General features: G+C 41.7%; 2 protein-coding genes across 4 annotated transcripts in view; one reads left to right on the top strand and one right to left on the bottom strand.

Annotated features, from left to right (window-relative positions):
- The window catches only part of CHST7 (carbohydrate sulfotransferase 7), a 29,059-nt gene extending 11,278 nt beyond the window's left edge, over nt 1–17,781 (top strand). The window contains exons 2-3 of one of the 2 annotated variants that reach the window (XR_012515716.1): nt 11,225–11,332; nt 15,995–17,781. The gene's annotated coding sequence lies outside the window, so the exon portion shown is untranslated. The remainder of the gene's footprint in view (nt 1–11,224; nt 11,333–15,994) is intronic. The other variant, XM_003939503.4, reaches the window with a different exon arrangement.
- Nucleotides 17,782–22,723: 4,942 nt separating this feature from the next.
- SLC9A7 (solute carrier family 9 member A7) overlaps nt 22,724–26,837 on the bottom strand; it is a 142,820-nt gene continuing 138,706 nt past the window's right edge. For both annotated transcript variants that reach the window (XM_010350153.3, XM_010350154.3), the window contains one exon: nt 22,724–25,296. In XM_010350153.3, the coding sequence (XP_010348455.1) occupies nt 25,045–25,296 (252 nt within the window). In that variant the 3' untranslated portion in view covers nt 22,724–25,044. The remainder of the gene's footprint in view (nt 25,297–26,837) is intronic.

Consider the following 26,837-nt stretch of genomic DNA (forward strand, 5'->3'; position numbering starts at 1 on the left):
CAGAGTCTTACTCCATCACCCAGGCTGGAGTGCAGTGGCGTGATCTGGGCTTACTGCAACCTCTGCCTCCCAGATTTAAGCAAGTCTTGTGCCTCAGCCTTCTGAGTAGCTGGGATTACAGGCGTGCACCACCATGCCCGGCTAATGTTTATATTTTTAGTAGAGATGCAGTTTCACCGTGTTGGTCAGGGTGGTCTTGGACTACTGACCTCAGGTGATCTGCCCACCTTGGCTTCCCAAAGTGCTGGGATTGCAGGGGTGACCCACCATGCCCAGCCCACCCTCCACCCAGCTAGGTGCTAGGAATTACAGAGGGCAATTTTGCCAAAAGGAGATGATTAGCCAAAAATGTACACATCCCCCCAAAAGAATAGCAAAATTCCTAACATTATCAAATGCCTTTTAAAATAATTTTACTTCATATGTATGTATGTATGTATGTATGTATTATTTTGAGATGGAATCTCGCTCTGTCGCCCAGGCTGGAGTGCAGTGGCTCAGTATTGGCTTAACGCAACCTCTGCCTCCTGAGTTAAAGCAATTCTCATGCTTTGGCCTCCAGAGTATCTGGGACTACAGGCACGTGCCACGATACCTGGCTAATTTGTTTGTATTTTCAGTAGAGCCACAGTTTCCCCATGTTGGCCAGGCTGGTCTCGACCTCCTGACAAGTGATCTGCCTGCCTCGGTCTCCCAAAGTGCTGGGAGTGAGTCACCACACCCAGCCATTTTTATTTTTCAACAGTCAACGGGGAAGAGAAATCGTCTGAGCTCCGGAAAAAATCCATGTCTTGATCCTAGGTGTGGCAAACTCCAGCAATCCTATAGACTAGCCGCCACGATCCAATGTCCTATGCCAACACGAACCTGCTCTAAGCCATGAAGCTACTTTACTGCCACTAGACCATGAACAAGAAAGGCTAGGAAAGGGTGGAACAAACACACCGCCTCACTCTGCAGGGAGAGATACCTGCAGTGATTGGCTAGAGTTTGGCTGGTTCATAGATTCTGTACACTGACTACCCATTCTAACCTGGGAATCTTAAAACTGATCTAGAGCAGAGAATGAGCCCTCCTGGGCAGTCCCAGAGTGTGTGTGTGTGTGTTGGGGGTGGGGGGAGGTGGGGGGGGCGGGGATAAGGAAACTTAAGCTGCTCATTTGACTGATAACCCCCATGGGGACCAAATGGCAGCCTGAATTGCAGATCTAAGCTCCAGGTCACCTCCCAGCTCCGTGCTCTCCCAAATCCCTTCTACCCTCATTTAGTGGATCGCAAACATCTGCAGGTGGCCTATCCAAATAGATATTATAAAATACTGAGTCAGTTCCTTTATTGGAGTTGGGAGCAACTTAACTCACAAAAGCAATTAGGTATGCCAACTAAATTTATATCTTGGAGCAGCTCAATGAAAGGAAAAAACAAAAGTCAACTAGGCAAACTCAGCTGTTTCCAAGTTTTATTAATACTGGTTTGGCGTGCATCTATTTGTTCTCAACTGAGCTCAAAAATTTGGGAAATTTTTAGCTGGGGTGGGTATCATAAAACTGGAGAGATGTTATTATCTTACTAGAATAAGAGGAAAAATAATGCCCGTTTAATTTTTGTATTGGCTGACTCTGGGCTTGAATGACTCACATGGATTGAGATTTGACACTGAAGTCCTCCCACGGTGGGAGGGGACAGCGGGAGTGTGTCTTTTCAGCTCTCCACTGGGGCTACCCAAGTCCAGGCAAGTGCTAATTTCTCCCCTCACTCCCCAGTTCAGAGTTTTGTCTTTTTGTTTTTGTTTTCTTTTGACTCAGCCTCTGTCTCTTTTTAAACCTGAGTGGAGAGTTGTTTCAAGTTGAATGCGACTGAAAATGTTATTGACTAGTGCAAGCATAAATAACTAGCACCCCCAGCTACTGCCACTTAATTTTTCAGATTAAACGTCTGGAAATTATTAATAACATTTAATGCTGTTTAAAGTACATTTCCAGGCTATCTGGGGGTGCAGTTTTATTATTTGACTAAATGTCTCCTATTACATTTTGCTTTGGAATTAAATTTTGCTTTGGAGTCACAATGAGGGAACGTACTTTGAGGTTTCTGCTATTTCAAGTATTATTGTAACATTACCCCTAAGAAGCTCCCTTAAAAAACAACTTAATGGTGCTATTACTGTAAACATTGCCACTCATTTCCGCTTTCTTTGGCACTGTAGTTCACTAATTTGAAGTGAAAACAGGAAGGTTAAGAAAGCTTAACCAGAGTTAACAGGTAAGCTCAGATATTACCATGATTCACAAAGTGTGCTTTCAATTGACCATGCTGGGAGAAGAACTCATAAGGACACAGTCCTTGCAAAGGACGCTCAAGCCCATCCTCAGCCCATCTGTTCTGGAGGTGGTCCAGGAGGAAGCTGTTACAATAGGCTGGAAAGTCATCCAGCCGGTGATAACAGGACCTGCTGAATACCCGGAAATCTCAGTTCTCTCAAGTGCTAAGCGCCAGCACCAACTTTTAGCATCTGTGAAGTAGCTTTTGGTGGCCAACCCAGGGTGCCTCACCTGGCGCAAGTGTGTGGGCAGGGACAGGATACCTCGGAGTCTGGTCACAGGCACGGACGTTCTGGAGGCAAGACCAAGAAAAACTTGAAGGGAAGAAGAGCAGATCCAAATTGACAAGTGAAATTCAAGGAGTAGACGTGAGGGGCCCGTGTAAGTTCCTAGATTCAGCTGGGGGCTCTAGGCTCATTACCTGACCGGAAATGGGGGGCACAGAAAGGCCACTGAGAGAGGCGGAGCCAGTTGCAAGTTCATTTGCTTGAAGCTTCTGTCCTCTAACTTTAAAGCCAGCAGGAAGTTGATTCATCCCCCTCCCCCACCCTAGCTTCAAAGATTGAAGAAAGTATGATTAAAATGCTAAAAGCGTGTCTTCCTGAGTTATTCTGCTGTAGCGCCAGGAGCCTCAGCTGAGCCAACTGCTCGCAATCCAGGCTCCATAGACCCAGAATGAACCCAGAATGAAGTTTCCCTTTGATAGTAATGAGGCTATTAGTAGGTCAACCAGCTGCATTTAGGGCCTGGCTGGTCACTTAAACACTCAAGGGAACTGTAGCAAAGGAGATAAAATTACATCCAACTCATTGGAGTATGACTTTCAGTCTTTAAATAAATAATCCATACTTTTTAAAAAGTGAAAGCCAATTCTTGAATTACTTGAATATTGAGGAATGACCTCATACTTCAATGTCACATTTAAAAAAAAAAAAACCTTTTATGCATGCTTTTCAAAACAATTGCATACAAAACCCCTTATAATTCTTGAGATTAATTGCATGAAGGCAGTTTTTTATTATTAATTTTCTATTATCATACAGGATAGGTCTTTAAAAAGTTCTGACTTAGGAATAAACAGAAGGGTCTTTGGTTGTTTCAGGTGATACAGAGAGTAGCATTTTCATTCTCCCCAGACTCTGGGCAAGTGGAAACAGTTTTAACCAAGAAGTTTAGCAGCTTAAAATTTAATCTTTCCTTATCAGACATCTAGCAGCTGATAAAAAGGACATAACTAGCTACTTGGTAACTGCAACTGGCTGGTAAACTGAGGGTTTGCATTCTAAATATGCACCCAAACATGAATATTTCATTGCCCCATATGAACAGGGCCCCATAATATTAAGAAGAGTTGGGGTCTGGATTAAGAGTGAATTAAATTCTTAATCCTTGGCTGGCTCATGCCTGTAATTCCCAGCGCTTTGGGAGGCCCAGGTGGGCAAATCACCTAAGGTCAAGAGTTTCAGACCAGCCTGGCCAACATAGTGAAACTCCGTCTCTACTAAAAATACAAAATTTAGCCAGGTGTGGTGGCAGGCACCTGTAATCCCAGCTACTTGGGAGACTGAGGCCAGAGAATCGCTTAAACCCAAAAGGTGGCGGCTACAGTGAGCCGAGATTGCGCCACTGCACTCCAGCCTAGGCAACAGAGTGTGACTCTGTCTCAAAAAAAAAAAAAAAAAAAAAGTGAATTAAATTATCATTATTTTTTGAGATGGAGTCTCACTCTGTCGCCTAGCCTGCAGTGCAATGGCTTGATCTCGGCTTGCTGCAACCTCCGTCTCTCGGGTTCAAGCAATTCTCCTGTCTCAGCCTCGCAAGTAGCTGGGATTATAGGCGCATGCTGCCATGCCCAGCTAATTTTTTGTATTTTTACAGACAGGGTTTCACTGTGTTCCCCTAGTACAGACAGGGTTTCACTGTGTTCCCCAGGCTGGTCTTGAACTCCTGAACTCAGGCAATCCACCTGCCTCAGGAATTAAATTCTTAATCCTCTATTTAAGATACTAGGGACTTAAGAGCTTGAGGAAACATCACACTAAGAATTCATGGACGTGTTTATGTTTTAAACACAACCAAAAATATTGAGAAATGGTAGGAAATTAGCCAACAGTTTACCTAGGGTCTACTTGGGAGCTACAGATCTCAGAAAGGTGTATATCAGAACCGGAAGATATATAAGCATCTGTGACTTACTTCAGGAACATTCAGGAACTAGAGGCTGACACGGGAGGATAGGAACCCATTCTTAGTGTGCAGAAAGAAAGGGCTTTGTGAGGTTGCCATCTGTATGCTGCCCGCCTGAATTAGCAGTACTTCTTTTAAGTTCTTCAATTACCCCAGCAACAGCAAGAGTTCTTTCAGAGCACCCATCTCGCCTCTCCCCTCACCTTGTACTGCCAGTGATTCAATAAAAAATATGAACCTGAATGAAAAGCAGCCTTTTGAGTAGATACAAAGATTTGTAATAAAAGGATATAAAAGAGTGCTTATGGGTACAGAGGCTGGGCTGGTAGTACTCTCCATGAAAGTGTGTTGGGAAATGGGATCTGACCTGGCAACATTTAGCACTTGGTTAGTCATTGACAAAACCATCCTGAGTTACTGCCAAGTTTGTTTCCGGGTCTTTAAGGCAACCCAAGTGAAGAGCTCAACACATTGCACAAAGAAACAATGACAGAATTTTTTTTTTTAAACTTTTGATTTTGAAATAATTATATAGGCCGAGCATGGTGACTGATGCCTTTAATCCCAGCATTTAGGGAGGCCAAGGCAAGAGGAGTGCTTGAGGCCAGGAATTCAAGACCAGCCTGGGCAGCATAGGGGCATCCCGTCTCTATAAAAAAAATAAATAATGAGCTGGGTGCACCTGTAATCTTAGCTACTCGGGAGGCTGAGGTGGGAGGATCACTTGAGCCCAGGAGTTTAAGGTTGCAGTGAACTGTGATCACGCCACTGCAGAAATAATTACATATTCACAGGAAGTTGCAAAAACAGTACAAGAGGTCCACTGTAATCTTCACATAGTTTCACCCAATGGAAAACTTTGTATATAGATCAGTATCAACACCAGGAAATTGACACTGGCGAGATCTAACAACAGACCTTATTCAATTTTCAGTTTTTACATGCACTCTGTGTGTGTGTGTGTGTGTGTGTGTGTGTGTGTGTGTATAGATCTGTGTAATTTTATTATATATAGATTTGTGAAACACTACTGCAATCAAGACACAGAACTAGTCCATCAACACAAAGAAACTCTCTTGTGCTACCCTCATTATCATTACATACCCTACCCTAACCCACTCCTTTCACTGGCAAATGCTAATCTGTTCTCCATCTCTATGATAATTATGTTATTTCAGTGTTATGTAAATGGAATTATATAATATGTAACCTTTTGATATTGACATTTTTCACTCAGTGTAATCTTCTGGAGATTCATCCAGGTTGTCTTGTTTAATAATAGTTTGTTCCTGGCCGGGGGTGGTGGCTCAAGCCTGTAATCCCAGCACTTTGGGAGGCCGAGGCAGGTGGATCAGGAAGTCAAGAGATCGAGACCATCCTAGTCAACATGGTGAAACCCTGTCTCTGCTAAAAATACAAAAAATTAGCTGGGCATGGTGGTGCGTGCCTGTAATCCCAGCTACTCAGGAGGCTGAGGCAGGAGAATTGCCTGAACCCAGGAGGCGGAGGTTGCGGTGAGCCGAGATCATGCCATTGCACTCCAGCCTGGGTAAAAAGAGTGAAACTCTGTCTCAAAAAAAAAAAAAAAAAAGTTTGTTCCTTTTCATTGTTGAGTAATATTCCATGGTATGGTTGTACCAGTTTGTTTAACCATTGACTCATTGAAGGACATTGGATTGTTCTCAGTTTCTGGCTATTACAAATAAAGCTACAATGAATATTTGTGTATGGGTTTTTGTGTGGACATAAATTTTCATTTCTTTAGGATGAATGTCCAGAAATGCAATTGCTAGATCTTGTGGAAGTATGTATTTAGTTTGATAAGAAACTACCAAACTGCTTTCCAGAGCAGCGGTATCCTTTTACATTCCCGCCAACAATGTCTGAGAGATGAAATGTTTCTACATCCTCACAGTATTTGGTATTGTCATTATATTTTATTTTATTTTTATTTTATGGTTTTGAGACAGAGTCTTACTTTGTTGCCCAGGTTGACGTGCAGTGGCACGATCTCAGCTCACAGCAACCTCTGCCTCCTGGGCTCAAGTGATTCTCCTGCCTCAGCCTCCCCAGTAGCTGGGATTACAGGGGTGCACCACCACACCCAGCTAGTTTTTGTATTTTTAGTAGAGATGGGGTTTTACCATGTTGGCCAGGCTGGTCTTTTGAACTCCTGACCTCAAGTGATCCGCCTGCCTCAGCCTCCCAAAGTGCTGGGATTACAGGCATGAGCCACTGCGCCTGGCCTTGTCACCGTATTTTAATTTTTCTACTAGGTATGTAGTGATATCTCATCGTGGTTTTAATTTCATTTTCCTAATGGCTAGTGATGCTGAATCATTTCATGTGCTTATTTGCCATCCATAGCTCCTCTTTGGTGATATGTTGGCTCAGATAGGTTGTCCATTTTCCAACTGGATTGTTTTTTACTTTTGAATTTTAAGAGTTATTTTTATACAAGTCCTTTGTCATATATGTGGTTGCACATATTTTCTCCTTGTCTATATCTTATCTTTTATCCACAAGGCCTTTTGAAAAGCAAAAGTTTCAACGTTTTAATGAAGTCCACTTTATCAGTTTTTTCCTTTTGTGGACTATGCATTTGTTGTCACATCTAAGAAATCTTTGCCTAACCCTAGGGTCCCATAGATTTGTTTACTATGTTTTCTAGTAGAAGTTCATATTTTTATTTTGCCTTTCCTTATAAATTTTAGGATAAGCTTATCTATAGCCACATTTAATTCTATGATTCATTTTCGGTTAATTTTTGTGTAAAGTGTGAGGTTTAGGTCAAGGATTGTTTTTGCCTCTGGATATCTAATTACTCCAGCACCATTTGTTGCAGAAACTATCTTTCCTCCAGTAAATTTCTTTTGTACCACTGTCAAAAATTAGTTGGCTATATATATGTAGGTCTATTTCTGGGTACACTCTCTGTCCCGCCATGATTGGATTAATGTAGTTATACAGTATCTTAACATGGGGTACAGTGATCGTTCCTATTTTATTCTTTTCCGGAAAAGATTTTAGCCATCCTAGCTTCTTTGCCTTTCCCTGTAAGTTTTAGAATAAGCTTGTGTATATCTACAAAATGCATTAGTGAATTTGATAGGAGTTTTGTTAAACCTATAGATCTATTAAGAGTAAACTCACATCTTTATTATGTGGAGTCTTCCAATCCATGAACATGGTATTTAGATCATTAACATGTTGATTTAGATCTTGTTTGACTTCTTTCATTGATGTTTTACAGTTTTCAGCATATAAATCCTTTACCTGTTTTATTAGATTTATACCTAAATATTTATTTTGAGTAATTAGAAATAGTGTGAGTTTTAAAATTTGGTTTCAGTGTGTTCATTCCTAGTATGTTTAAATAAAATTGGTTTTTAAATATTGATTTTTTTTTTTAAGGCAAAGTCTCATTCTGTTGCCCTGGCTGGAATGCAGTGGCATGATCGCAGCTCACTGCAACCTCCACCGCCCAGGTTCAAGCACTTTCTGCCTCACCTTCCTGAGTAGCTGGGACTACAGGCACGTGCCACCACACCTGACTAATGTTTTGTATTTTTAGTAGAGATGGGGTTTCACCGTGTTAGCCAGGATGGTCTTGATCTCCTGACCTCGTGATCCGCCTGTCTCAGCCTTCCAAACTGCTGGGATTACAGGTGTGAGCCACTGCACCCAGCCACAAATATTGATCTTATATCCTAGAAACTTGCTGAAATCACTTATTAGTTATAGGAGCTTTTGGTACATTCTCTGGATTTTCTACATATATAGTTATGCTTTGTTTAACAATGGGCATATGTTCTGAGAAATATATCATTAAGCAATTTTGTTGTTATGTGAACATCAGAGAGTATATGTAGATAAACCCAGATGATACAGCCTACTATACACCTAGGCTATATGGTATATAGCCTCTTGCTCCTGGGCTACAAACTTGCATGCCATGTTGCTATACTGAGTACTCTAGGCAGTTGTAACACAGTGGTAAGTATTTGTGTATCTAAACATAGAAAAGGTACAGTAAAAATATGGTAACATAATTACATGGGACTACCATTGCATATGCAGTCTGTCATTGACTGAAATGTCATTATGCAGTACATGACTATATAATCATATAGTCTACAAATAGGGTCAGTTTTATTCCTTTCCAATCAGTATGGTTTTTAATTTCCTTTACTTGCCTTATTGCATTGGCCAGGACTTCCAATACTGTGTTGAATAAGAGTGGTGAGTGCCTTGTTCCTGATCTTAGTGGGAAAACAGTCAGTCTTTCACCATAAAGAATGAGGCTGGATGTAGGTTTACGTAGGTGTTCCTCTATCAAGTTGAAGAAGCTTCCCTTTATTCCTAGTTTGCTGCGAATTTTTATCATGAGTGGATGTCAGATTTTGTCAGATGCCTTTTTGCATCAACTGATATATGATCATGTGATTTTTCTTTCTTACTCTGTTAATATGGTAGATTACATGGCTTGATTATCAGATATTGAAACAGCCTTACATCCTGGAATAAATCCTATTTGGTCACGATATATAAGCCTTTTTATGTATTGTTGAGGTTTATTTGCTAATATTTTGTTGAGGGATTTTGCCTCAACAAAACAAGAGTTCCTGAGAGATACTGGTCAGTAGTTTTGTTTTTTGGGGTTATTTTTTAATACTTTGTCTGATTTTAGTATCAGATAACACTGGCCTCATAATTGGAAGAGATTGTGTAGAATTGGTGTTAATTAATTCTACTTTAAACATTTGGTAGAGTTATCCATGGGAACTATCTGGGCCTAGAGATTTCTTTTTTTAAAATATTTCTTTTTTATTTTATTTTATTTAAGTTCTGGGATACATGCACTGAACATGCAGGTTTGTTACATAGGTATATACGGGCCCTGGTGGTTTGCTGCACCTATCAACCTATCATCTAGGTTTTAAGCCCTGCAGGTATTAGGTATTTGTCCTAATGCTCTCCCTCCCTTTGCCCCACACAACCCTGATAGGCCCCAGTGTGTGATGTTCCCCTCCCTGTGTCTATGTGTTTTCATTGTTCAACTCCCACTTAATGAGTGGGACCATGTGGTGTTTAGTTTTCTCTTCCTGTGTTAGTTTGCTGTAGATGATGGTTTCCGGCTTCATCCATGTCCCTGAAAAGGACATGAACAGGATTTCTTTTTTAGGAGTCTTTTAACTATTAATTCATTTTTTTAGTAGTTATAGGACTTTTCAAATTATCTGTTTCATATTGGGTGAGTCATAGTAGTTTGTGCTTTTTGAGGAATTGGTCCATTTCATCTAAATTGTCAAATTAATGGATGTAGAGTTGTTTTCAGTTTTTTTGTTTGTTTTTGCCTATTAATGTCTGTGGGGTCTGTAGTGAGATCCCCTGTTTCATTGTTGATACTGGTAATGTTTGTCTTCTCTTTTTCAGTTGTCAGTTGATAGAAGCTTTTTGTTTGTATGTTTTCTGTTTTGTCTTGTTTTTTTTTTGAGACAGGGTCTCACTCCCATTGCCCAGGCTGGGGTGCAATGGTGCAATCTTGGCTCGCTGCAACCTTTGCCTCCTGGGTTCAAGCAATTCTTGTGCCTCAGCCTCCTGAGTAGCTGGGACTACGAGTGCTTGTCGCTACACCTGGCTAATTTTTGTATTTTTTGTAGAGACAGGGTTTTGCCATGTTGTCCAGGCTGGTCTCGACTCCTGGCCTCAAGGGATCCACTCGCCTTGGCCTCCAAAGTCTTGAGATTACAGGCATGAGCCACTGTGCCTGGCTGATAGAGGTTTTTGATCTTTTCAAAGAACCAGCTTTTTGTTTCATTGTATTTTCTTTTTTTTTTTTTTTTTTTTTTTTTTTGTGACGGAGTTTCGCTCTTGTTACCCAGGCTGGAGTGCAATGGCACGATCTCGGCTCACCGCAACCTCTGCCTCCTGGGCTCAGGCAATTCTCCTGCCTCAGCCTCCTAAGTAGCTGGGATTACAGGCATGCGCCACCACGCCCAGCTAGTTTTTTTTTTGTATTTTTAGTAGAGACGGGGTTTCACTATGTTGACCAGGATGGTCTCGATCTCTCGACCTCATGATCCACCCGCCTCGGCCTCCCAAAGTGCTGGGATTACAGGCTTGAGCCACCGCACCCGGCCTCATTGTATTTTCTTGATTCTGTTTTCAGTTTTACTGATTTCTCCTTTTATCTTATTTTGTTACTTCTGCTTGCTTTGGGTTTTAAAAAATCATCTAGTTTCTTGAGGTAAGTATGTAGATTATTGATTTGAAATCTTTTTTTCTCATGTAAGTTTCTAGTGTTATAAATTTTCCTCTTAGCTTCACAAATTTTGATGTTGCATTTTTATTCAATATAGTTTTATTTTCCATGAATTATGTTTAAGTATGTTCTTTAATTTCAAAATTTCTGGATAATTTCTTGCTATCTTTCTGTTACTGACTTTTAAACATTTGTTCAGATTTGTTTTGTGTACCAGGATAGGTTCATGTCGTGAATGTTCTATGTATGCCTAAAAATACTGTGTATTCTACTGTTAATAATAGGTGGAATGTTTTCTAAATGTCAGTTCAATCCTGTTGATTGATGGTTCTGTTCAGTTTTTCTGTATCCTTACTGACTTTCTGCCTAGTGAGTCTCTCATTTGAGAGAATGGTGTTGAAGTTTTCAACTATATATATAGACTTGTATATTTCTTCTTTCTGTTCTTTCAGCTTTTGCTTTAGGAAATTTGAAGCTCTGCTATTTGCTGTGTATATATTTAGGATTGCTATGTCTTATTTGTGGATCGACCCTTTAAACCTTATGTGACATTCTCCCTGGTAAGTTTCTTTGCTCTGAAGTCTATTTTATCTAATATGAATATAGCTACTCTTCCTTTCTTTTGATTAATGTTTGTATGGTGTATCCTTTTCAGCCTTTTGCTTTCAACCCACTTCATTATATTAGAAATGAATGGTAATGTTTTTCAATCCATTCTGCCAATCTCTTTTAGTTTATATATTTAAACCATTTATATTTCATCTAATTATTGATATTTTAGGACTTCAATTTGATTTCTGTTTGTTCCCTCTATTTTTGTTCCTTTGTTTTACTGTCTTCCTTTGAGTTACTTGATCATTTTTTAGAATTTCATTTTATCTGCAGTACTTTTTCTGTATCTCTCTATATGTTTGTTTTAGTGGTTTATTTGAATTATACATATGTAACTTATCACAGCCTACTGGTGTCAACGTCTTACTATCTCCGGTGAAATGTAGAAAACTAATCTTCACTTAGTTTCCTTTATCCTGGCCCTTAAAGAGTCTCTTAAAACTTTTCTCTATATACATTGAGAACTACATCATACAGTGTTACTTTGCCTCAACCATCAAGAATAATTTTAAAAACTCAAGAGAATAGTCTATTAAATTTACTCATATTTCACCTATTCCATTGTTTTTTCTTCATTTGTGATATTTCAAGCCTCCTTTATTAAAAAAAAATCATTTCCTTTCCCTGGGGAAGAACTTTTAGCAATTCTTTTATAAAAGTTCTATTGGCAAAAATGATCTTAGTTTTCTTTCATGTGAAAATGTCTTTATTTCACCTTCATTCCTGAAGGATATTATCATGGGATATAGAAATCTGGATCAAGGCTGGGTGTAGTGGCTCACACCTGTAATCCCACTGCTTTGGGAGGCCGAGGCAGGTGGATCACTTGAGGTAAGGAGTTTGAGATCATCCTGGCCAACATGGCAAAACCCCGTCTCTACTAAAAATATAAAAATTAGCTGGGCATGGTGGCACATGCCTATAATCCCAGCTACTTGGGAGGCCAAGGCATGAGAAATCATTTGAACCCCGGAGGTGGAGGTTGCAGTGAGCCGAGATCATGCCACTGCACTCCAGCCTGGGTGTCAGAGTAAGACTCTGTCCAAAAAAAAAAAAAAAAAAAAAAAGAGAGAGAGAGAGAGAGAAATCTGGATTGGCAGATATTTTCTTTCAGCACTTGAAAACTGTCGTGTCACTTTGTTCTGACCTCCATGCTTTCAGATACAAAATCCACTGGCATTCATATTGTTGTTCTCATAATTACTGTGTCATTTCTCTCTAGTTGCGTTCAGGATTTTCTTTGTTTTTACTTTTCTGAAGTTTGAGTATGTCATGGCTTGGTGTAGAGGTCTTTGAGTTTTTTTTCTTTGGGGTTTGCTCAGCTTCTTGAATCTATAAATTTATGTCTTCTGCCAAAATTGGGAAATTTTCAGCCATATTTCAAGTATTTTTTCAGTTTTTCTGGAACTTTGATGACATGCATGGTAGATCTTTTATTGTGGTTCCATCGGCCCCTGAGGGTCTGTTTATCTTTTTTTAACTCTATTTTCTGTTGCTCAGATTGGATAAGTTCTATTGTTCTATTTTCAGATTCACTAAGTCCTTACTCTGTCATCTCTATTCTGCTATTGAGTCCATCCAGTGAGTTTTTCAAATTTCTGTTATTGTATTTTACAATTGTAACATTTCTATTTGGTTGCTTTTTTAAAAATTATATTTCTTTGCAGAGAATTTCTATTTTTTCATTTGTTTCAAGTACATTTATAATGACTAATTGAAGATGCTTATGATTGCCACTTCAAACCTGTTTCCCATCATTTCAACATCTGTCATCTCAGTGTTGGTATGTATCAGTTGTCTCATCTCATTCAAGCTGAAATTTCCCTGGTTCTTGGTTTGACAAGTGCTGTTTTTATTGCCCTGAACAATTGGAGAATTATCTTATGAATCTCCAAATCTTATTTAAATCTTATTTTAGCAGGCCTCCACACTGGCGAGAAAGGGGCACATCACCTGGTTCCTGCCAGAGATCCTGGCTTCCCACTAGGTCTTTGCTCACAGAAAAGGGGAGTTTTTTTGTTTTTGTTTTTGTTTTATTATTTTTTTTATTGTGGTGCTTCGTTTCTTTTCTTTTCTTTTTTTTTTTTTTTGAAACAGTCTCACTCTGTCGTCATGCTGGAGTTCAGTGGCGTGATCTAGGCTCACTGCAACCTCTACCTCCTGGGTTCAAGCAATTCTCCTGCCTCAGCCTCCCAAGTAGCTGGGACTACCTGCGCCTACCACCATGCCCGGCTAATTTTTGTATTTTTAGTAGAAACCTGGTTTTACCGTGTTAGCCAGAATGGTCTCGATCTCTTGACCTTGTGATCCATCTGCCTTGGCCTCCCAAAATGCTGGGATTACAGGTGACCCACCACACCCGGCCCTGGTTTCTGTCTTTTTAGAGTGAACCCTTCCCTGTCCCTTGGCTAGAGGTAACAGGCTTTTTTCAGGGCTTTTTGTGTGTCTATCACAATTGGCATTTCTGGGTTGCTGGCTTCTTTAGCATACAACATTCGGGATATAGAGGTGGCAAAAAGAAAACTCAGGGTCACGGTGTTCCTCAGTTGCCAAGGTTTCTAGTCAGTCTGCCTTCTCTCTACCCTTCAGACTCTTAATCTTTGTCTTATATATCATATTTGGAGTTTTTAGTTATACTTTGTGGGAAGAATAAGGAAAAGGGCATTTATTATTCCATCTTGTTAACTGTAAGTCAGCCCATCTGGCCGGGTGCGGTGGTTCACGTCTATAATTCAGCACTTTGGGAGGCCAAGGTAGGTGGATCACCTGTGGTCAGGAGTTCGATACCAGCCTGGCCAACATGGTGAAACCCCGTCTCTACTAAAAATACAAAAATTATCTGGGCGTGGTGGCACACGCTTGTAATCCCAACTATTAGGGAGGCTGAGGCATGAGAATCACTTGAGCCTGGGAAGTGGAGATTGCAGTGAGCCAAGATCATGTCACTACACTCCAGCCTGGACAACAGAGCTAGACTCCATCTATTTAAAAAAAAATTGACCCATCTGGAAATTGTTTTTTATTAAAGTAAATTATGCTGAAATTTGACATGGTGGCTCTTTCTTTATGTAAATAATCTGTTGTGGAGGCTAAAGTAACTCCATCTTGGAAGCTAATCCACCATGTCGACTTGTGATTAACTCGGTTCCAGGAATGCCTCTGAGAGTTCCAGTTCATCTGTTGTTCCTTGTGTAAGAGCACATCCTTACTGTAATTCCTGCCCTTAGATCAAACTCATAATCATTCCCTCTGAAGCATGTGTTTTCCTATGGTATATACTCCCTGGGTCTGGGGGCGGGGGGTAATGGCATGGAGATCTACCTGCCTTACAGCTGCTCAAGACCATACTTCTGTCCATATATTCCCCAATAAAATCACCCTGTGACAACAAGCTAGACTTACCTGCCTCCTTCTTTGGTTTCTCAGCCCTTCTGTGTTTGAGGGTCACTGCATATACAGCCCTTTCATGAAACATGTGTACTAGCAAAATACTAAAGATTTATAGAAAGGGGCTGGACACAGTGGCTCACACCAGTAATCCCAGCACTTTAGGAGGCCAAGATGGGTGGATCACTTGAGGTCAGGAGTTCAAGACCAGCCAGGCCAACATGCTGAAACCCTGTCTCTAGTAAAAATACAAAAAATTAGTCAGATGTGGTGGTGCATACCTGTATTAGCTACTCAGCAGGCTGAGGCAAGAGAATTACTTGAACCCAGGAGGTGGAGGTTGCAGTGAGCTGAGATGGCGCCACTGCACTCCAGCCTGGACAACAGAGTAAGACTCCATCTCAAAAAAAAAAAAAAAAAAAAAAAAAATTATAGAAAGGCCTCAAAGCATTTGTGAAATTCACTTTTCCTTAATGCTTAGTATGAATCTTTATTGCATCTTTTAAATCATCTTGAAACTGCCTTTCCCAAACTTTACATCAGTAGTTCTATTAAGCTGATGAACAGTTTCACTCCATTAGAAAATGTCAAATTTGGTACACATCCAGGATCAGAGGAAGGATCACAGGAAAGCAAGAAACTGGTGATAGGACTAGTACAGACACACTGGAGTCAGCCTACTTTCCACTGCTCACATAGAGTGACACAGGCAGTGTGTTTAAATGATAGAAGAAAAAAGTTCAGGTGCCACAAAGGTAGGAAGGTGGACTAATTGCTTATCTACAGCCTCGGTTTTACAGAATTGCCAGTTGCTGTTGGCATTTCGCACATATGAACTGGTACATGTGTGAAGAATGGATGGGTACATGGTTGGTCCCTAAAGGTACGGCTTCAATCCCAGCTCCTCCCACACGCTACCCAAAAGGTCCCAGAAAGCCCTGTTCTCCTCAGCAGGCGCTGCACAACAGCAGCTGCAGAAAGCACAGCCATGCTCACAGAGGCGCCCCCATAGTTTTCCCATCTTCACCCTCACCCAACACCTCTTGGGTCATTTTCTCCTGGTCAGTTTCACAAACCAGAAGTGATCGATACTGATTCAGTATGGGTTGGAAGATTCTAGGTTTCTAATTTAAAAAGCCTTATGTCATCAGGGTTCAACAGACTTTCTTTCTGGGGATTTCTGTGTTCTGAAGTTCAAACGTCCTTTGTTCCTTCCCTTCCAGGTCAGTCACCATTAACCAGGGCACTCGGCATGCTGCCGCAGCACTGGAGAAGCAGCACTGTGGAGGCAATCTGTCACACTGTCAGAGTCTGGGACTTGACTTGCTACCAACTGCTGTGCAATTCTGCCAAGCAGGAATATCGTGAGCTGTTCAATAATGACAGACGCATTGGTTGAGATGAAGTTTCCAGTAAGGAAGTGACAGTGCGATGTGGATATTTATGGCTGTAAAATAGGAAGCGCTTTAGTTCCCAGGCTGAACCTGCCACTGCTGGATCCATTTCAACAAGGCACCCTCACAACAAAGAAGAGATGTGATTTGGCACCATTTCACATCAGCAGGTGTCTGGACGAAAACATCAATGTGAATAAGGGCTAAGTGCAGTCCTGTTTATCTTGATTAAATTATTTAATATTAAATAATAGGTCTGGGCGGTATTGTTTTTAACCTGACTCATCCAGCTGTCCTTCAGATAGCTCCCTTTCCCTCTACCCAGAACTGATATTTGAGAAGTAATTTTTCTCCCTGGGCTGGGAGAACCCTAATGAAACTGAAACAAATTTTTACTTTTAAATTGTTCTATCATCTGGTGTTTTTGTAATTACACTATTAAATGACTCTGGAGTCATGTTAATGACAGGATTTGTTTTGTTTGGAAGCAGATTTTATGATGCAGTTCAATTGCATGTTTTGGGTAAAAGCTAGTGTACATATACAAAGGAATATGAAGACTGTGGAAGAAACTGTATCTTGGGTTCAAGAATTTCAGCAATTACTCAGTAAGAACCTAAGCATTAAGCTGCAATGTACAATCCACTTGCTTCAGTCTCACTAGTTGATGCCAACACTTGGTGATGCCTTTTTCAGGGTTTGACATTCAAAGCCTGAAATGGTTTTGAATGGTTTTGAAGATGGTTGCAGGCAAGGAGGAGTCACAGACAGTGGCTAAAGTATTTCTTTTAACCCTAATGCACATTTTAGAAAGTCTCAAAAATCTGTTGCTGTGATTTTTACATCCTATTTTTAATTTTTTTTTGAGATGGAGTCTCGCTCTGTCACCCAGGCTAGAGTGCAGTGAGATGATCTTGGCTCACTGCAACCTCCACTTCTTGGTTCAAGTGATTCTCCTGCCTCAGCCTCCCAAGTAGCTGGGACTACAGGTGCATGCCACCATGCCTGGCTAATTTTTGTATTTTTAGTAGAGATGGGGTTTCACCATGTTGGCCAGGCTGGTCCTGAACTCCTGACCTCAGGTGATCCGCCCACCTCAGTCTCCCAAAGTGCTGGGATAGCAGGTGTGAGCCACTGCGCCCAGCCCTATTTTAAAACTGAATTTCTTTAAGCATCTAAATCAGAGGCTGGGAGAAACTTTTTTTAAGGCCCAGATAGATAGTAAATAGTTTAGTTTTTATGGGCCATACCATCTCTGTTGCAACTCCTCAGCTCTGTCATTGTAGCAGGAAAGCAGCCACAGACAGTAAGCAAATGAATGTGCCTAGTCACGCCAATAAAACTTTATTTACAAAAAAAGGCAGTGGGCTGGATTTGGTTCAGAGGCCAGCTGTAGTTTGCCAAGCCCAGGCCTAAAAAAAGCTGGAGAGGAATAGCTTATACCCAGAAAAGAACCTCTCAGTGAGAGAAACAGACTAAGAATAGTATCACACTACAGCCTTCTACCAACAGATGATACTTTAAAAAACAAAACAAGATTAGCTCAGCCAGTTAGTTGTTTTATTTTGAGTTTTGTTAAAAAAAAAAAAAAAGCTTTGAGAAAATGTGTTAAATATCAGTAAAGGGCAGGAACACACATGGCTAGCTTTACAATAGCAATCTAAACATATACACAAAGGCAAACAATGAGTAAAATGCTAGGGAAAGACAGCACTTTGGGGGCCTACTGCAGTCTTCCTTATTGCACATAAAGGTTGTGGATAACTCCAAGTCTTCAATTTTTCACAGTTATAACATACTTCAATGTCATTTTATATAATGTTTATTTATATAACATACTATAATGTTAATTTTATAAAACCACCAGTTTGCTACTGTTGAATGGAAACAGAAGACAAAATTCTCCCCAATTACAATATGTAAGCTCTCTAGAAAAAGTTCCCTAGAAGGTCACATCGTTTCATGTTAAATTCATCCTATTCTATTTTAAAAATTGCGTTTCAGCTATTAGATGAGTCTTGATGGGTTTCTCACTTAACCATTTTCATGGATATAGTACAACTTTCCAAGTAAGAAGTACCAGATGTATTTTATGTACAAAACAAAAGGACAACTTAGGAGAAGCTGGCCCTAGTATGAAGTCACATTTTGAACGATCGATTTCAACGGTAAATTCCCAATCCGTAGACTTAACACCCGCATAACTGAAAATCATCCCTCTGCTTCTCCAAAGCCCACAATTGGAATTATCACAACACAAGTCAGCCCCCAAATGTCCATGCAGTTAAGTCATCCAGTAACACCTGAATTGTGGCCTTTTAAAAAAGTGCTTGAGACAGCAGATGTTGAGGTTTTCATGCTGTTTACAAGTCCTTTTCTATCTGAGTTCCTCCAACATATACAGGCCCAGACAATTTTCCACTGGCCAAGAGTTGACCATGACACTTGGTGATTCTGTTAAGCCTTTTAAAAGGTGGTCATTGGAAGGAGAAGGTGACTTCTGCTGTGTGCTCTCATGTCTGCTTTGGACCTTTCCCAACGGCAGTACAGCAGGCAGCCCTTCCTTCTCATCTTCTCCAAGGCTCAGGTAGCAGAAAACCGGCTGCCTGTGTGTTCCATAGGGGCCACAACTATAGTATACCCTGCTTACAAAAATAAAACGAACATCAAAAACTTTGGTTTTGCTTTTACAATTTTTGCTACCACTGGGTGACAAGATATGCTTGTTAGTTTTTTTTTTTTTTAATGTCTATGAAAATTGAAACTGGAAAAATGGTTTATCTCTAGGTCTTGTTTTGAAAGGATTATCGATGAGTCAGTCTACTTGCTTTTCCTAGTTAGACACTAACAATTGGTTTCTACAGTATTTCTCGATATGTTGTTTACAGGTTTTAGAAAGAAGGAGGGTCTTTTCAGGTATCAAAGTGGTAAAAGCAGCATTCAGATGGGTTGTTTCTAAACTACAACTCTTGGCCACTAGATTCCTTCAACTTCCTGTATCAGCATGTAGCAGCTGACACTGGCAAGCCAGATTGTCAGTTGAAGAACAGAAGAGACCAGAACTCAATGATACCAGTCTAATGTAGATGAAAGACTTGTTCCTGAACTAATTAATCTATAGAATCAACATCAAAAGGCAGACAAGAAACTTGTCAAGTTCCCCACTTCTGAAGTGGAATAAGAAGTAGTATACTTGTGAGATCAGCAGGCTGACATCCCAGCAGCCCTCATTGCAGATAACCTTTCACAACAGATGGTAAAATCGGCTTTCTGATACACTCTTAGAACTCATAACGGGTACATGGTAGGTTTCCAAGTGGGTGACTTTCACCTCTGATGAGATGCTCTAACACCCTGCCACTGTTTTTCCCCGTAAGTACATCGGTGGTGTTTCTACATGTGGAAATCACTTGTTCACATCAACCATCTGGTATGATTACATTCACTTCCACTGCAGACAAGGACAGGGAGAGACAGGATGTGGGAATAGCGTGAAACAGACCTCTGTTCTGGAAGGAACTGTTAATTCTTTGTCTTAGACAGAATCGTCATGGATAGCTGAGATACCCTTTTGCATATTTTCTAAAGAGATTCTATTTGTCAGCCAAACCACAGAGGACATTTTCGGGTCTAGAGAACACAGCCTGAAGAGCTCCTTGCTGTTTGCCTGATGAGACATTTGATGTCGCAGTGTGATTTCTGGCTTCCAGGCATCAACGCTTATTTGTCTGATCACTCAGTGGCCACCCTGGATGCTCCGCTCCATATGCCCTTCCTATGTTTGTTTCCCAGGAAGAAACGTGGCCTTATTTAAATTCCAAATTTTCTTCTCTAGGAGAGAAAGTTTAGGTTTCTGATAGTTCTCAAAAAGTGTACTAAAAGGAATGGCAGCTTTTATCTCTGTCAGGGCTATACAAAAGTGTGCATCTCCTTAATTACCGGCTACTGAAACCACCACCATCACCATGTGATTGCAAAGTGACCACAACCTTCTAATTTGCTCCAGCAGAAAACGGACCCACCCTTATTCTGAGGAATCCAATGTGCACTCAGGCATCAGGATAGGTGAAGGGAAAGAAAATCTAACTGCAGAGGGGACTATTAACTTAATTTCAGGTGAAATTAAAAGAAAAATAAAAACAGCTTCCCAGAAACCTTCATGCTTGATTAGTCAGCAGCTCAGTTAAGAGATTACCTTCTCTTTATTCCCCACAAGTGGGAACCAAGATGACAGGTTTTTCATTCTCCCCATACATACCCCAAGTCACCCTTCTCTCTCCTTGAAGGCTCCAAGGTTTTCGTGATCTTTTCAGCTGTACTTTATGGAGTATGTTCTTGAGTTCTGCAAAGATTAGCATCAAACTCTCTCACAGCTGCCCAGTCTGTATTATTGATCAATACTCAGTTCGTTTCACATGACTAGCAATTTTAAAAAAACACCTTCATTTGCTAGGCCATTCTTTTAAATAAGATTGCAAATAGGGTCTGCTGCGAGCTCTAGACTAAAGGCTCTTGTCAACATGGCTGCGCATCAGGGACATTACTTAGGTTCTAAACAAAGCATGGATTCCAGGTCCCACCTGAAGCTATTGAATCCGAATCTCTGAGGTGAGGGCCTTTGCACTGATTGAATACCAAAAACTGGCCAGATGATCCCAATTTACAGTCAGGGTTGAGAACCTCTGCTCTAGAATATCTGACTCTGCTGAACTGTTGTCCCCCACAACCCAGAACAAATATGTGTATAAGATGACTTGGGTTTACTCTCTTGGAAGACCTTTGTTTAACTGGATGTACCATTGCTTAGCAGTTTCAATGTGATCTTATGCCAGACTGGCATCAGACAGTTGGCCTTGTGTTGAATGATGCCTGGGCTTTGTGGTATTCTACTTTTCTCCACACAGCATAGGCAAAATGCTTCTAGATGTGGAACCATTTTGATGAATGGATTAACATTCTCAGGACTCCTGGTAAGGTCAGGGTTATTTTCCACATCTTACAAACAAAAATTTGGATCAACGGTTAAAAATTAGGACCAAAATGACTTACTTCGATTCACCAAATATTTGTAATCAAATAAGGACTTAGGACACTGGAAAGCAGTTCTGAGTCTAAATGCCTGACGGCTTGGGGTTAGTGACAAAGGCAAGAAATAGAGACCAGCCTGGGTTTCCAGCTTCCTAACACACAAAGGCTGGGGTACGGTCACTGGGCAAATACTGCAACTAGGTTCTGGGCCCTCTCCTACCTGGGTGGGCCTCCTGCCCTATACAAACCATCCCCAACCCCTGTTTACATTGGAACTGCACTGCTGTAAACAGCAATTCAGGGAAGAGGACAAGTCATAATTAGGATTTCCCCTGTCATCTCCCCACAGGAAAACGCTGATGGGAAGCCCGCCCCTCTAGTTTTGGTCTTGGCAAATCTCCATTTCCTTGTATGTGAGTAGATCAGAATCAAATGTTTGCAATGAAGACTACAAGACCCTTTGGGGATAAACACAACACTCTATGGATTGAACTAAGACTAGGAAGGGAAACTCAGTGATTATTTTTCTTCCCTAAGAGAATCATTTCTTGTAATCTGCTAAAAGCTTTCTCAAATACAAGAACAACAACAACAACAAAATAACATCTGGGCGTGGTGGCTCACACCTGTAATCCCAGGACTTTGGGAGGCCGAGGCAGGCAGATCATGAGGTCAGGAGTTCGAGACCATCCTGGCCAACGTGGTAAAACCCTGTCTCTACTAAAAATAGAAAAAAAAAAAAAAAATTAGCTGGATGTGGTGGCGCCTGCCTGTAATCCTAGCTACTCAGGAGGCTGAGGCAGGAGAATCACTTGAACCCAGGAGGCAGAGATTGCAGTGAGCTGAGATCATGCCACTGTACTCCAGCCTGTGTGACAGAGTAAGACTCCATCTCAAAAAAAAAAAAAAAAAAAAAGCCTTGCGGTGAAAAAAGGGTGTATCCAAATCCTTCCTGGTTGGCTTTTTTCAAGAACCACCAGCAGGGTGTGTCTGTTAGCTTTTCCCTCCAAAATTAAGTAATCGACATACGATAAGCAAAGCTTTATAAAGACCCACCAAAGAGCCAAGCAGCCTATCTCTCCATCTCTGCAAAACAAACACAAAAATGAAAACAAAACAAGCCTTCCCTTTTAGATGTATATGGCATGACTGCTCATTACTGAGATAACTCTACTAAATAAAAACTCCTATGCTGGTTCTGGACTCCAGCACATATGTAATATATGTGTCTCCAGGGCTCTGCCAGGCCTGGCAGCCGCTGTCTGCAACCTAACCCCAGGATATAAGAACTTCCCTTCCAGGGGCTATGAAAGCTCTTTCTCTGGCTGTGGGGTGTAGATCTTATTCTTAAGTCCTTCACTAGCCTAGGTAACCCTGAGGCCTCATGGGTCTGGGTAGGTTGTTCAGCATTTTTCAAACTTCCAAAGCCGATGGATGACCATAAAATCAAAATGGACTATATTGTAGATAAAAAGGAAAGAGAAAAAAAAAAAGAAAGAGGAGAATAAAAATCATTCAATTGTGTGTGTATTTTTCTTTTTTCTTTTTTTTTTTTTTTTTTTTGAGACAGGGTCTCATTCTGTTGCCCAGACTGGATTGCAGTGGCATGATCTCAGCTCACTGAAACTTCTGCCTCTTGGGCTCAAGGGATCCTCCCACCGCAGCCTTCCAAGTAGCTGGAACTACAGGCATGTGCCACCATGCCTGGCTCATATTTGTATTTTCGTAGAGACATGGTTTTGCCATGTTGCCCAGCTTTGAACTCCTGAGCTCAAGTGATCCTCCTGTCTCAGCCTCCCAAAGTGTTGGGATTATGGGCGTAAGCCACTGTGCCAGGTGTCAATTTTATTTTATTGAACCATATGAAATTGCGACTCCTGTTTTTACCTAAGGGTCGAATATCAGCAAATTCAGATGGCTCAGCCTAATTAAATACGTATTTTCCTGATTTGCACAAATTATCAATTCAAACACAAAGTTGTGAAGCAATGCCTTACTTAAAAATTAAGCATTAAACATGCGAAGTGAGAAGATTAAATGGCTGATTCCATTATAGGTAGACTAGACTGGGACACTATTTTGTCTGCCATCATAAGAAAAATGCCCATGTTATTGAAAGCATTTTTTAGAAATTGGGTTGCCAAAAATATGCTAGCACTGAGGCAGGCACAGAGACATGGGGAGAAACTCGAACTTTTCCCAAGAGGTCTTTCAGTATTTCCGCACTACAGGTGTGGGCAGAGAACAGCTCATCCAGAAAGAACCCTAACCCTAACTTTCTTTTTTCTTTTTTTTTTTTTTTTTTTGACTGAGTCTCACTCTGTCCCCCAGGCTGGAGTGCAATGGCATGCTCACGGTTCACTGCAACCTCTGCCTCCCAGGTTCAAGCAATTCTCCTGCCTCAGCTTCCGGAGTAGCTGGGACTACAGGCACGCACCACCATGCCCTGCTAATTTTTGTATTTTTAGTAGAGACAGGGTTTCCCCATATTGGCCAGGCTGGTCTCAAACTCTTGACCTCGTGATCTGCCCACCTCAGCCTCCCAAAGTGTTGGGATTACAGGCGTGAGCCACCGCGCCTGGCCAAAAACCTAACTTTCAAATTACACCCATATGTTAAGCTGGTGCAGCAGCCTCCGCAGAGACAAGGAAAATGACCTTTCTCTGCACGGCACTCAGTGGCATAAAGACACCCGGATTTCTAAGCTTATAGAAGACAGAACTTTCTAGTGGGTTGAAGATACTTAATGTTCCATTGACTTCCCTCTGATTCCTCAGGTGGCCACTGAAATCTCATGCGTTCGTCAGCTCAAATTTTGGGATTCTACCCAGTCTTGAGACTACTAACTCGTATTTCTTTGCAGTTAATTTTTTGCACTGAGATTTCTTTCCCTCTGAATTCTAGTCTGGTGCCTTGTAGGTTTCTTGCTGCCTTCTCTTCCCCAGATAATAGCATCCTAAAAAATTTGGTGTTATTTCTAAACCCACAGTAGATACTTCCGTCCTAGTGATTATTTCCTCGGCTGTCAGTTCATACGGCAGCCCTCAAAAGTTGAATGCTTTTTGCAGTGATACCATCATCAGTTTCTAAATACCTTCTTTCCTCAGATTAATTAAAAAATAACAGTATAACACTATTTGCCTTTGGTTTTAAACATTTCGTAACTACTTCTTTATGGACATCGCCAGAGAAGGAACTATAATGCTTTGTTCCATGTTGAAATGTTCCTGGATGTATTTTCAAATCTTCAGTCAAGAAGAAACGCAGGTAGCATGAAAGTCAGGAATCCTGATATGAGGTTGCAGTCACGCAGCCTTCGCTGCCAGAGCCTTCACTCAAATTGCTTTTCCATGTTTTCTGTCCCATTTAACACCAGTTTCCCATAATCCTTGGAGTTCCAATCTCAATTGCCTTCCTTCTCGATCCTTCTTCCAGCCTGTTCGCCCCTAACTTGATATTTCTATGGTCAGCTTGACTTGTACTGCTGTGTACTGAGATGCAGCCTCTCATGGGAGGAAGCCCCCTGCCCAGCACCTGCCCCGCCTTGCTCAGATACTGCAGGTGAATGAATTAAGAGACCATTAAAGCATGCTATTTTTGTTTAACTCTGAAACAGCGTACTACTATGTGAAAAAAGTGGGAATAGGTCTACGTTTGTCTGAATTTAGAGACTTTTGCCTCACCATCTGCATCGTGAGTTAAATTTTAAGTGTTATGATAGCTTCAGACTCCAATAAAATAGAAGAGTTAGTTCAATCTAGTCACTGCCCCACCTCAAACAACACTAGGGCTTGCAGCCGTCCTCACCCCATTGGGAGCCTACCCCATTGCGCCAGGGTTTAGGGGGAAAGTCAAGCATTATCTTCCAGAGGAAACACGAGGCGGGTGCCCCGGCTCGAAACCTTCTGGTCTCCCATTCCCAGGTCTCGCTCCAGCACTTCCTCTGAGCTGCTCTTCGTTCTCCGGCTACCCTCCAGACTTGTGGAGCCAGTGTGTGAGCCTGAGGAACCATTTGCAGTCACTGTGCTGTCCCCGTAGGTCAATGTGAGGTCGCCTTCAGTCAGGATGAAATCGGAATCTTCCTCTCTCAGTGGCTCTTGGTTCTGAAAAGTGCAACCAACAAGAACAAAAATGAGAGGCTGGAATCTCCCAGAGTTGGCACCATCCCCAACCCCAATCCCAACTCCTCATCTGAAAACTCCGGATTATGAAACTTGCCTGCCTTGAGCCACTAGCGTGGTAACTGGCTGTAAACTGTAGAGGGCCAGGCATGGTTGCCAAGACCAGGACTTAGAAAACTGAAAACAGTTCTGATTTCAAATGTCTGACAGCTTGGAGTTAGTGACAAAGGGAAGAAAGGGAGACCAGCCTGGATTTTCAGCTTCCCAATCAACATACAAAGAAAGGCCAGAGTAGGGTTATTGGGCAAACATTGCAAATAGGTTTCAGGTACTATCTTCTCTGGGCAGGCCTTCTGGGTGGGCCTCCTGCCCTATGCAAACCATCCCCAACCCATCTTGTTTACACTGGAACTATTCTGTGTCATAGACAGCAATTCAGGGAAGAGGACAAGCCATAATTAGGATTTCCTCCCTGTTTCCCCAGTCACCTCCCCACAGGAAAACCCTCATAGGAAGCCCACCCACTACATCCTCAGGTGGATGAATCAAATGATCGAGGGAGAGCAAAGCTGCAACCACTTGAACTATCAGATGGTGGTGAGAGTGTCGGAGACAGCATGAGGTCAGACAGGACCTTCTACCTCCAATGGGTTTAACCAGCAAAACAAGGGGAGGGCCACGACCCAGGTCCCCGACTGCATTGAGGCTTATCAAGTACTGTGTACCGCCTTCTAGAAGGGCAAACAGTGTCAAATACACTGGATTAACTGCTTTTTTTCTCTCCTGTTTCCCACCAACCCTTCAAAGCTCATCCGAAGTCCTGCATCCTCTATGAGTCAGAGCCTCCAAGGCACCAAACTGGCCTCCCCGAGCCCCTGGGGGCCTCTGCGCAGTCACACAGCCCAAAGCCATGGGCAGATTTCCAGAGGTCAGTCTCTGGACTCCCCGTCTAGATGACAAACACCAAAGGGCAGTGACCTTGTTCTCCACGCCTTGGCACCTTCCTCAATGGTGCTTACCTCACAGTAGGTGCTAAGTGAATGCCAGGTAAATGCACCAGCTAGGGAAGACTCATGGGTTGAGTTTCCTCTCCCAGACTATTTCTGCACTCATTGGTGACGATCACATACTTGTTGTTTGCATTCTCAGTGATATTAACTTCACACACTGTCCACAATGTGACTCCACTTAACCAATGCTTCAGCATTTTTAAGAGGCAAGCACACAACTCCTCTCACTTGCTGCCTCAAATCCCCACTGGAATGAAGCAGGGTGCAAACGCCCAAGGAGATTAAAATCCTGTGCTCAGGCAGATGTTTAGAGCACAGTTCTAAAACTTGCTCTTAACTCCAAGATTTCCTTTTTTAAAAACAGACTCTCACCTCTGTCGCCAGGCTAGAGTGCAATGGCGCGATCTCAGCTCACTGCAATCTGCACCTCCCAGGTTCAAGTTATTTTCCTGTATCAGCCTCCCAAGTAGCTGGAATTACAGGCACTCACCACCATGGCTGGCCAATTTTTGT

This window comes from Saimiri boliviensis, chromosome X, assembly GCF_048565385.1.
Source record: "Saimiri boliviensis isolate mSaiBol1 chromosome X, mSaiBol1.pri, whole genome shotgun sequence".
Classification (NCBI taxonomy): Eukaryota; Metazoa; Chordata; class Mammalia; order Primates; family Cebidae; genus Saimiri; species Saimiri boliviensis.